At 44.3% G+C, this 12,067-nt stretch overlaps 1 protein-coding gene across 5 annotated transcripts in view; it reads right to left on the reverse strand.

The window, feature by feature from the left end:
* Window positions 1-12,067, reverse strand: part of ncor2 (nuclear receptor corepressor 2) — a gene marked incomplete at its 5' end in the record, with an annotated part of 59,808 nt that overhangs the window by 6,911 nt on the left and 40,830 nt on the right. For 2 of the 5 annotated variants that reach the window (XM_083902649.1, XM_083902645.1), the window contains 18 exons: window positions 374-753; window positions 873-1,059; window positions 1,172-1,435; window positions 1,534-1,689; window positions 2,389-2,640; window positions 3,102-3,305; window positions 3,429-3,774; window positions 3,861-4,078; window positions 4,460-4,552; window positions 4,671-4,820; window positions 5,014-5,164; window positions 7,159-7,262; window positions 8,304-8,414; window positions 8,536-8,635; window positions 8,721-8,857; window positions 8,986-9,150; window positions 9,471-9,518; window positions 10,230-10,509. In XM_083902649.1, coding sequence (XP_083758775.1) covers window positions 374-753; window positions 873-1,059; window positions 1,172-1,435; window positions 1,534-1,689; window positions 2,389-2,640; window positions 3,102-3,305; window positions 3,429-3,774; window positions 3,861-4,078; window positions 4,460-4,552; window positions 4,671-4,820; window positions 5,014-5,164; window positions 7,159-7,262; window positions 8,304-8,414; window positions 8,536-8,635; window positions 8,721-8,857; window positions 8,986-9,150; window positions 9,471-9,518; window positions 10,230-10,509 — 3,346 coding nt within the window. The remainder of the gene's footprint in view (window positions 1-373; window positions 754-872; window positions 1,060-1,171; window positions 1,436-1,533; window positions 1,690-2,388; window positions 2,641-3,101; window positions 3,306-3,428; window positions 3,775-3,860; window positions 4,079-4,459; window positions 4,553-4,670; window positions 4,821-5,013; window positions 5,165-7,158; window positions 7,263-8,303; window positions 8,415-8,535; window positions 8,636-8,720; window positions 8,858-8,985; window positions 9,151-9,470; window positions 9,519-10,229; window positions 10,510-12,067) is intronic. The other 3 variants (XM_083902648.1, XM_083902647.1, XM_083902646.1) reach the window with 3 other exon arrangements.

Here is a 12,067-nt window from a genome sequence, read left to right on the forward strand (position 1 = left end):
TCAATCTGCATCTTTATATTTAATTTCAGTCACTTATGTCCAATTCAGACTGGCAAAAAGGTCTGGTTTTCCAGAGGGAGCCCTTGGTGGTCTTTAAGTCAGCAAAGAAAAACTAATAAGACTGGGAAAATAAATTACAGCACTGAAAGAAAAAAATGTAAATGAATTGGGCTGATTTGATAATGCCAACCACCACAGCGTGCAAGAGGCCACAGACTGACGGGATAAGGTCTAGGTGATGAGGGGGACCCTGGGATCCAGAGCGTCTTACCATCAGTGGCGCTGCTGGCCGTCTCTGGCATCCCCGTTTCACAAGAAATTTGACGCATTATAATCGCGTTTATGAAGTTGGCCGCAGTCATGGTGGTCTTACCGAGTGCTCGGAGCTCTTGTTCCTGAATGGACATCGGTTTGTTTTGAGTCTTTTCCCTACTAGGTGTACCGCTTTCTCCACGGCCAGGAGGGTTATCCGACTGGGGGGGCAGCAGGTGTTGGGGCCGGCTTGAAGCCGAGGTATAGGAACCTGGGTATAATCCTGGACTGGGGCTGGACAGCTTTGGATCTGATCTAATGGCAGATCCATGCTGGTCTTGCACATGCTTGGTTAGACCTCCCCTGATTTTGCCTCCATCTCGACTCTGCTCTTTGGCAATACTTGAGTCCATGACAGGTGGGTAGGTCTCAGGGGGAACACCTGTCCTTTGGAGGTGGCCTGGATAAGGCTGGTAGCGTGTGGGCCCTGAGGGCATGGACCTAATGGGTCAAAGAAAACACACTTAGTAACCACAGTAATAGAAATAATCGTCTTCGTTGTGAATGTCATGAGGAATTAGCACTGTTGTTGTCCTTGACAGAACAGAAGTGCAGTTTACCGTAAAACAGATGAGCTGGAGTGTTCGCTGACAGAGAGACTTTTGCCTCCTGTGTTGTGCAGGACACTTGGTCTTTGCTGCACATTTTCCTGGGTACGAGGAGACACTGGAGAGTGCTGGTGGCTGTAGGGTTGGGAAGGAGGTCTCACAGTGCTGCTACTGCTGCCTGTCAAGCTATGCTCTGTACCTGGAAAGCACAAAACAGGGGAATCCAATTTAGTCTTTCTTAGAACTACATTTGTGCTGCTAGTGTGACTCAGCATGCAGATAAAACTGAGGAAATAGTGACTGCAATAGACCTGGTCGCCAGATGGGGGCATGCTCTACATTTCCAAGAGACCCGCCCTTTTCCCTATCGCGCTCACGGTCCCGCTCTCGTTCTCGGTCCCGGTCTCTTTCCCGCTCCCGGTCTCTCTCGCGTTCTCTTTCACGATCTCGCTCCCGTTCACGCTCCCTCTCTCGTTCCCGCTCTCTGTCTCTCTCCCGGTCTCTCTCTCTGTCACGTTCACGTTCCGCGCGCTCCGAGGACTGTCCTTGCATCTTGTTCACATGCGAGGAGCCAACTGCACAAAAGTAACACAAAGAGGGAAAAGGACATTTGTATATAATATTCCACAGGTTTTATCTCAAGGAAAGTTTGCTTATTTAAACTAAATTGTACCTGGTGAAATTGGGGAGGTGGTGTAAGGCCTGCCAGGGAACGTGCTGGCTCCCCCGGGGATGAAGTTGATGCGATCCATGGGAGAGCCAGCTGCTCCTGCAGAGGAAGGGACCAGGACAGGTGACAAGTGTGGCACCTGAGAAAGATCGATGATCCCTGCAAAGACAGAACGGAGAGGAGGATGAGGGGAAAATCGAAAGAAAAATAACGCAGTGTTGTCTTTTATCAATTTATCAATATTGTGGGACGTTTCAGGAATGTAATGTTTGAATTTGGTGGTGGTGAAATAATGTAAATGCCAACAAAAATTTTTCTTTTAATATTAGAAGGCCTCGTTTAATCTGACAATTGATCACTTGATTAATTGTTGCATGCCTAAATGTAGTTCGATAATAGCAATCTGGTCAAAATGTCTGAGCAACTTCAGTTTCTATGCAATGTTTTCTTTTTAAATACTCCATACGGTAATAGCAACCACGTCATCACAAAGCTTTACACATTTTTCTTCTTTAGCAACTATTAATTATATGTAACTACTGGTTAAAGCAGCACAGCAGGTGATGAGCCACAGTTTATTAGAGGAAAAACACCAAAAACTGATTTCAGAATGGTTACAGAATAAACACATTTAAAAAAATATATTAAAAAATATTGACTGTTCACAACCTTTTATAAAATACAATAATCAATAACAATGTCAGTGCATCATTAACATCTGCAGTTGCACAGCAAGGTACAAGGTTAAGAAGGCAAACTGCAGATATTAATGTTTCACCCGACACAAGGTACTGAATAAATCTCTTCCCTTCTGTAGGTGAACCTAACGCTGAGTGTGGTGGTTTCAGATAGTCTTACCACGTGGGGCAGCAGAGTAGGGCATCTGAAGGGGCTGATCTCGTGGAGACAGACCCCTGAGCAGCTCTGACCGCTGGGCAGCCATGGCAGCGGCTGGGGGCCACTGGTGCATCTGCTGTGAAGTGATGTAGTCATTGAGCAGAGTCTGGCGGTTCTCCAAGGCAGCGGTGTCAGGAAAGCCACGGATAAGGTAGGGGTAAGGATGAGGGTAAGCTGGGTTGGGGGCAAGGTGACGAGGCAAGTAATAGGCTGCTGTGGAAAAAGAGTAGGACATGTGTGTCTTTCATATTGAACTGAATAAAAGAGCACAGTATGATATAAGGTCACACAGATGTGTTCAGTTATGTTTGTGTTGTGGGTGTGCAGAGATTGTGCTTGATTGGCATCTTCCTCCATGAACTGTTTTCTTTTACCTGTCCAACTGTTTTCACATAAAGTAAACACTGCAAAGGACTACAATGGTGTGATTGTGGTGCTTCAATTGCTGGCAAGATGATTGAATTCAAACAGTTACCAGACAGAGAAACTTGTAATTTACATAGTGTGCTATACTCTCTTTGGTCAATGTAGTGCTTTGTTGAGATGGATTTTGTTGACTTCTCTCACAGCACATCCTGAGCACTGACAAAGTCCGAATAACTGAAAAGACCCGAGTGTGTGCCGGACCTTCAAGAGTTTCAGAACACAGTTCATAGCTCATACTCTGACTCTACCTGGGTCAATAGGGATGCCCCGAGGCAGCACTGCAGGATCAAAGGCGATAGGTATTTGGCGGTACACATCTGCGGCGCCAAGACCCTGCAGCAGACGCTCGTAAGCCTGTTGATCAGGAACACCGGGGAGAGGTGATTTGGTGGCACTCATCTCCCTGGGGGTTGGCGTGGCTTTACGCTCCTGAGGCGGATTCTTACTGGAAGCTTGAGCAAAAAGAGATTAAATAAATAAATACATTTACTTTTCTTTAGACATTCTCAGGTGATGAGGCAATAGCAAGATCTTCAAAAACAAACATGTTGACTGAGATAATAGGATATATTTACCGTCATGCTGCCTTTGGCTTGCCTCTCTGGACAAAGGGGAGCCACGATGGGAGGGCCCAGGGTAAGCTGACCTTAGGTTGCCTTTATCGTCATAACCTACTGGGCTATGATGAGCCTTGCCTCCTTGTTCTGACCCAAGAGTAAGGGGAGAGGAGCGAGCTATAGTGCTCGCCGTACTGACCACTGCGCTGGGTCGCCCTTTCGGTGCTTCTTCATAGCGTCCCCGCTCAGCGCGCATCTCCAGGTGGGAGGGGGGGTTATGGTAAGAGCGCGGTGAACTAGCTATGATGGAGAGGACATCGTGACGTTTCCCTGAACCAGCTGACTCCTGCTTCATGGGTGTTCCCTAGAAGACAAGCACGACAAGAATGAATCATTGTAATGTATAAGTGCAACGTTACCTCAAACATGGTTGGATAGTGTCTGCAGCACCTGTGTTATGATGCCATCTTTAGCAGGCTGTCTGAGCTCCTCCCTGGGAATGAGATGGATGGAGCGTCCAGGTTCCTTCACAGTGGGCACCATGGCCTCTCTGCCCTTCATTGGGTCAGAGAGAGAACTGGGTCCGCGGGGTGGGGAGTTCTCTCTCTTCATCTGCTTGGCCTCTCTCCTGAGGTATCCATCCTGAGGGTCCAGATGGCGAGGTATACCTGAAATATTTAAATGTTGATTTCACAATTTACACAGATGGGACAGGACAAAGAGGTTCTGAGCAGCCTCATACATTACTGTCTCTTGGCAAGAGAAGATGAATGTAATACTGCCGTCAGACAGATAAACCAATAACAATGTGAAAGTACTAAAGAGGAGTTTTGGTAAACAGGCGCAATCTGTTTCTTGAAGGGAAAAACACTGTTGCTATGCAGCTCTGCTGAGTGAGCATAGAGAGCTATCTGATGAAGTGAGAGCACATGGAGAATGGAAGCAGATATTTAACATTCTCTTTTCACATTCAGTTCAATTATTTAACTTGCAGCAATATCTTTATTCCCATTGTTTCATTTTTGATGTGCTTTATTATGATATCCCACCTTGTGAGATGGACCCACGGATGTGGTGCGCATCCTTGTACTGACTGAGGTGAGGACTGTCTCTGTCATGAGGCATGGCTCGACCAATTAAACCTGAGGAGGTGGAGAAGAGTCGTGACATTCAAGACAAGAATGACGACAGTGGATTCCATCAGAAATTAGAGGTGAGTGTCATTATATTCAGAGATGTTTTATGAGAAGTTTGAGTTACCTTCACAGTTGGCAGCAGACAGAGAATCCCTCATAGGAAGTCCTCTGGAGATGCCTCCCTCTATAGCATCATAAGGACGTTTCAGGCCCATGATTTCTCCAGGCTGCCCAGGCCCCCGGCCTTCATCTTTAGGAGTCTGAGATGCACTGCCTACAAATGACAAAAACCAGATTACTATAGTTTGCAGTAATTCCCAATGACATGTCATTATTGAATGACTGACTCAAGATGCAGTACAGCAGTCACACAGCTCCCTCAGTGGAAAACATTCAAACTTAATCAGCTCTTGCGTAAAAGTGGTAGTTAGCCATTAAGTTTATTGTAGCCAAGGTGAAGTACTCACGGTCATATGTGAGAATGTGTCCGCTGATGCCCTCATAGACCACATGGCCTTTAGACATTGCCTCATCGCGCTCCCTCTCGGCTCGGTTGACGCTGTCCTCTGTGATCAGGCGGCTTATGGTTCCCTTATAAAGCACATCGGCCGGTGTCCCCTGTAACGACCAGAGGAGACACGTTGAGACCTGCACAAATCTGATTGTGACATTTATGAGCGTAATTGTGGTGGCGACCCACAAGGGACTGCCTTGACGACCAGCTTTCACTACCGCCTTCACAAGCTAGTCATCAGGCTACGTTCAGCTCCCAATACACTACTAAATTATAACTTACTGCAGTACTGCATCACTTTATTGGAACACATTCAGAAAATATGGGAAACATTTATGCAGGTTTACGTGTGACCTACTGTCACAGTAGTGACCTAGGGGTCCGAGATTAAATTTCAGTCTCGTCCAGTCCAGTTCTGACGCCCAAGATCACAGAATTTCATAAAACATAACAAGGCTGGTGGTGCCCTGAGACTATTGCACAGTACTGGAGTTATTGGAGGGCAATACACCAGACTGCATTATATTGCTTTTACTCATGATCACAGAAATACATCAAAAGCGACAGATGCAGTATTAGTAATGCAGTAAACATTGCGTTGCGCTTCTTGAACTGTTTCTGCCTGAGAGAGATGGTTTGTTACGTCATTGACAGATAACAGGGACTTAAATCAACAGAATCATCAATACATAAACACAGCTTTGAAAAACAGAATTTTACTCCCTGGAGACGTGGAGGTGCTTGACAACAGCAGACGATAACTGGCAGCTTTGTTAAAACTGTGTCACGTGACTCACTGCCTAAATATGAATCATATTTCTACACTCCACACACAGTGAAGAAATGAGAGCAACGCAGATGGATGAGACGGAGTAAAGGATGAGATCACATCTCAAATCTGTTCATCGCAGCTTTTCCAAGAAGACGCCGCTGAAGGTCAGGGAACAGAAAATTGGTGTCTGCTGTAATGAGTGGAGGTTTCCATTTACAGGATCAGATAACACTGACTAAGGCAGTCTGAAGAAAGAGTGCCACTGGGCGCTAACACACGTAACTATTAATCCAGCTAATAAACTGGACACACATCGTCCACTGATCATATTTCATCACATTCATCTTTTCTTCATAAATACACACAACAGCCTCTTCAATGCTATTTTCTCTGCCAGCTGGGCTGTGATATTACAATGGGCAAATCAATGACTAGGTTTATCCAGAGCCTAGAATAAATAAATAAGAGCAGGAACAGACACAGTACAGTGTGTGCTTGTTGCTTGGGTGACAGGAGCCACTCAGAGCTGTGGTTATGTCACAGCAATAGGGGAATCCAGCAGCCACGACACTTGGCAATGCCTCATGACCTCTTAACAGCTTTTCAGCTCTCCGTTTCATCATAAGTACACAAATCAAAGCTCAGTCACACAAGGGCTGTGAAGTTTGACGACAGTGGCTTTGATAGGTGTGGACAGGTGCCAAACAACAAGGGCGATAGGAGCTCAACTATTATTCACCATGAGAAAAGAAGGGGCCAATTAAAAATAATGAGGGTGTCTATGCTGTGAACTGGTGTGATCAAGAATGCTAACACAGTTTAACAAAGTGCCAGTTTCAGTTCACCATTTATATCATTCGTCTCTGGACAAAAATTAAATAAAAGTGCCGGTCCTGAGAGAAAACTCTGGACCAGATCTCTGCTGAACTTACATAACAACTCATTTACAAGGCTTAATTTTTTAAACCAATTTATTTAATACATTTCAGATGTTGTCCAGCGATTCTCTAAAGAAAGGGGAAGAGAACTGTTTGCCAGTTATCTGTCGTAACACACTATTCAAACACTGTCAGCAGAATATTCTTAACTCACTCACATTAGGGTGACCGCACCCAATGCAGCGATAACAAACTGCACATATGGGAGATTGTGTTACAGTGAGAGTAAAAACAAAGCAGAAGGGGATTATCTTTAGATAACGACAGGTTTCCATTATCTACGTTGTTATGAAGAGCAGAGAGAGAGAGAGAGACAGAAAACAAAAGCTGAATTTCCCAAATTCTGTACAGCCGCAGTAAGGGACAAAAGATCTTGACTTGAGCTCACCTGAGTAATGGAGCCTCCCCGGTAGGAGATTGAGGAATCGGGATGCATTCTGGACCCTGGGAGGCCCTTAGTGATACTGCCCCCCTGAACAGCTGGCATAGAAGCTGAAAAGAAAAAACATTTTCACTATGAGCCTAAGTGTAAGCTTTTAAAAAGTAGTTAAATAAGTAGTAACGTAGTAAAAGTTAAATTCCTTGAAAAAGAAATCTAGAGAGAAAAATCTACATGTCCATTTGTTATTGGACCATACAACTGTGTCCTTTGGAGTGAGGTCTGTAAGGAGATGAAGGTCTGCAAAGATATCAGGTGAGGCTGTATCATACATATAACATGTCAGTCTAATATACCTAGTAATTTCAATTTTCACACATTTATAAAAAAAAGAAAGCTGAAGTGCTGTGGCAGCACATAAAGTAATTATAGCTTTGATTTTTCTCATGTCTACTGTATGTGTAACGGGCATTGTACACATTAACTTGAGCACTTTCTCACAATCTCTGGGAGGTTAGATGAGCTTCACTGAACTCCTACCAACTCCCTATAAGACTTGTAAGAATCACAAATGTCCTTTAAGGGTGCAATCACACCAGTGTGTGTTTGCTCGGAAAGTCCGGGTTTGCTTGTGGAGGTGTGAATGCACAACCAAACTCTGGTGCCCCTAAAACGTAGGTCTCAGGCCACTGAAAGTGAACCACATGCAGGAACCAGACTGTTTTGTGGGTAAACAACCAAATCATACACGTGTGTGGAGAGCGATAGGAGAAATGGCTGAGCCCATTGCCGCAGCGTATTATGTGTCGTATGTTCACATAAAACGATAGGATTTGATTTTGCTCTTATGTTGAGGCAACATAAGTTGCCCTGTATTAACCGACAGATGAGCCAGTTTTCTTGTTCATTGCTGTCTTGTCTTCTCCTTCAGTAATTCTTGATTTCACTAAAGAGTAAAAGTGTGAGCGCAAACTTGGCTGAATGTTGGCAATCCCCAATTGAACCGGGTCTAGCAGAGACTATTAGGTGTGAAAACGACCTCAGAGACTTGTCTGGAGGTCAGTCCAGTGTGGTCCTGGCTGTGTCTTTCAGGCTGTTATTGAAGTGTGTGTGGCATCTTGGAAGATGACAAAAATCATTTGTGGGGCACGCACCTCGTCCTGGAGCACTGTCGTGAGGTGATCCCTGGGCGCACATGTTATCAGCTTGAGAAGACGAGCTGCGAGGAGACAACTGTTCCTGCTTTACCACAGGGTAAGGACCTGCTGCACAGAATAAAGAAAGAAAAGACAAATCTATAGTGATGCAACAGATCTGACCTACAGTACTTGTTGGGATGGATATGAAAGACTTGGTCAGTAATGAGCCAAAATGTTTTTTACACACCCATTTTCCTCTGATCCAACCAAGACAACCCTATTTGTGTGGGGGGCATCTTCCCATGGTCCAAACCATGAGCTGGGCTGTGCAACTGGACTGGAGTGCCCTATAGAAACAAGTGATCAGAGTGATGTGGCTGCAAGAGTATTTGTTAAATCCAAGCCCGAGTTTTCATTGATGTGGTGTAATACCTGTGTGATGGAGCCCCCTGGCTTGGTGGAGGAAATGAGAGGTGGTGGCTCTGGCATGGTCAGGGGTCTCACTGCAGCTAGTCTACCGCCGTCCTGTGCCAGACCAGGCAGTGAGCTGTGGCCTGTTTGCTGGAATGCTGGAAGGCAGGAAACATTATAAGCTTAAGTTCTGAACATCTAATTATAGGCAGAGAAAGTTCAGAAAAGGTATGGACATTACAAACAATATAGAAATTAAAATGTCTTCTTAGTGATTAAAACTCACAATTGAAATGGAGCAAGTGCTGGTCATGACTGATCTTTGCCATGTCTCGTGGGGACATTGGGTACGGTGAGAGAACGGGACGACCCAAGTTCGAGGTCCTTAGGTCATCTGGGCCCAGTCCCTGCTTCTTGGCCTCACTATGTGGAGACAAAGCTCTGGACTTTTCTGAAACAGAGACAAAAAAGAGTCAGGCTCAGCGCAATGTACTAAAGTGGACCTACACGAATACAAGAAACTGTCCATTAGCCACTGCTAGATCCCTGTTGTCAACACCACTGACCCCATCATAGTCATGGGCACACAGAACCCCTCATGACACCTTCCAACCAAGATGACACATCACTAGATTAATTTGTTAACACACAATGACCCATTGATAATAATTTGCACACACAGTAACATCCAACTGAGGAGGTGATTGTACTACAATGAGCTTAAGATGTAATGAGAAAGAAATGGGGGGAGAATGCAAGGGGTAAACCTACTTAATCCCTGCAGGAGGGTCAGTAACCACATCTCGTTGCCTTCCAGGTCTGAAGGGACACAAACACACCACAGATCATCGCATCCTCACGGAACCTCTCGCTCTCTTACCCACAAAAATGCACTTATTGCATGAATACTTTTAAATGCTTTTCTTATGTTCTATTAAAAAAAGTCATTAAAAAGTTGCTGCTGTACTTGGTTAAGTTCACAGCAAAGTGGACTGAGATATAAAACAGCTTCCTTTGTTTAAACTGTTCCTAAAACTCTTTACACTGTGCTCTCAGATGTTTAAATGCCACAAGCTCACAGTAAAGGCACAGAACTAGACTGTATTCCCTTCTGGATCAGTAGCAATACCAGATCATTTATCAGTTCACTCTTCACGACTGTCCTAGAAACCCTTGAATACCCTAAACACTAGAGAGCACAGACTCAAGGTTAGAGCGTATAGCAAGGACCAACTAAGTGTAACTAGATCAAATGCAGCTTTTGCTTTTTATCGTTTCATTAATCCTCATTTATAGCACTAATCTGGTTTCCATGAATCCGTATTTGACAAAAAGTGCCATGTGATACAAACATAGACCCTGCTGTAGAGTGACACTCAGGTTCATACAGACAGAAAATAATGGGATGGAAAAACTGCTCAACAGGGAGAGTAGTATGATGCAAATGCTGGAATTTGTGAGAGACGTTCATATGCAGCAAGGTTTATTGACAGTAAAAGTAGATTTCTTCAATGATGGAGGTGCTCATACCATCCTTGTCGCTGGAGGGGCTACGTGGGCGAACACGAGGGCTGCTGCTGTGAAGAGCTTCCGCGTCTCTTTCCATCTGTGGGTTGTAAGGCTGCTGTTTTCCTGGCTGGCCTGAAAGTTGTTGCTGCTGCTGCTGGTGCTGGTGGTGCTGTTTGACCTCCTGGGAGGATTCCCCATGAGCCATGGTGATCTGTTGCTGGTACAATGCCAAGGCGTGTGGGGGCAGCACTGCCTTGCCACTTCCACTCCGCTGATGGCCCTGCATGGAGGCCTCTGGCATCTACACACAAGATGAGAGGCAATGTGAGCACACAGCACATGCACCACACACCACACAAGTCCAGTCTTACCGAGCACTGGACATATGGTCAACCACATAAAGCATCTGACAAACACAACAGCTAAAACACATCTCTTCTTTCATGGTAGCTAAAGTTTCCCTTTGTCTGGCATCTAATTTCATCTCTACAAGGCTATCTATCCCATCAACGTCTGTCTATCTGGCTGGCTGACACAAATATGACACAACGAGTTCACCTGTTACACTGTGTGTGTGTGTGTGTGTGTCAGTGTTTTGTTTTGTTTAAATCACAAATCAATGCCTGGGTCAACGATGTCTTCCAAGTCTTGGATCAACCACAGAGGGAGACATTGCAACAGGAGTGGCCGTTTCCAAAACACCACAAAGAAGCCAGGAGGAGGGGGAAAAGCGTGTCTTGTACACCCGTGGAGATGGGATGTGTGCATAAGTGGGCAATCAATACAAAGCCCATAAAAAGCAAAGCGTTTGGATCGTAAAGCCCAGCTCCAGAGCTTGTTTAATTTGACTGGAGTGGAACGGTTATGGTACATATTTCTTTTTACATTTCCATTAAAGGAATAGCACCACAATAACCAGCTCCAACCATTTCATTTTTGGTACCCTTCCCTTCAGGTACCAGAGTGAAATGGTACTGTACTGCACCAAACCAGGCCATACCATGATGGAAACACGGCATAGGGTTGAAGCCAAAATTAAACCAATCAGTAATCTGTAATTACTGAAAAAACACAGATGCCTTCAGATGCAGTCCAATGTAAAAATCTAAAATGCTATCAATGGCCCATCTTTTAATGCTATACATCAGTTTAATGAAGCTGCTATGCTGTAGTATAAACAAAGTAATATATTTGTTTATGCATTATAGTCTAGTCTAACTGTGCCCAAAAGTTGAAAAGATTTTAATTCTGTGTGTTGAAGTGTGGAAAAAGTGCTGGAAGTGTGCGTCATGAGCACCAGAGGTGGAAAAAGTACTAAAACATTGTACTGAAGTAAAAGTACCGATACTTTGATGAAATATTACTCAAGTAGAAGTAAAAGTAGTCATCTGAAAATGTACTCCAGTACAAGTAAAAAGTAGTTCATTTGAAATGTACTTTAAGTAAAAGTTACTTAGTTACTTTGCGTGGGGTGTGAGGCAGTGGCGTAGGTAGAAATAATATTTTGGGCAGGCCAGTACAAAAGTGGGTGGAAAAATGACTATTGACAATGACTATTTTACTTTGTAATATTATACATTATAAAGGCAATTATGGCAAAATGCTGCCTAAAACACAAGCTCTACCATCAGAGCTTTATAAAGGCTTGTACATGTCTTAGGTTCCAAATTATTAAAACCCATTTATTGGACATTCGCCCTTCTCTAAACAGAACGATTAATGTCGCTCTGTAATGATCAATCAGACTGTACTAGTTCCCAAAGCATAATGGGAAGTGTAGTTCTTCATTAGAAGGGGTTTTGTTCCGGTGGAAATAACTTGTTTTGATAAACAGCAAAGGTAAGACGACATTTCTGCTT

The sequence above is a fragment of the Microchirus variegatus genome (genome assembly GCF_963457635.1).
Source record: "Microchirus variegatus genome assembly, chromosome: 16".
Classification (NCBI taxonomy): Eukaryota; Metazoa; Chordata; class Actinopteri; order Pleuronectiformes; family Soleidae; genus Microchirus; species Microchirus variegatus.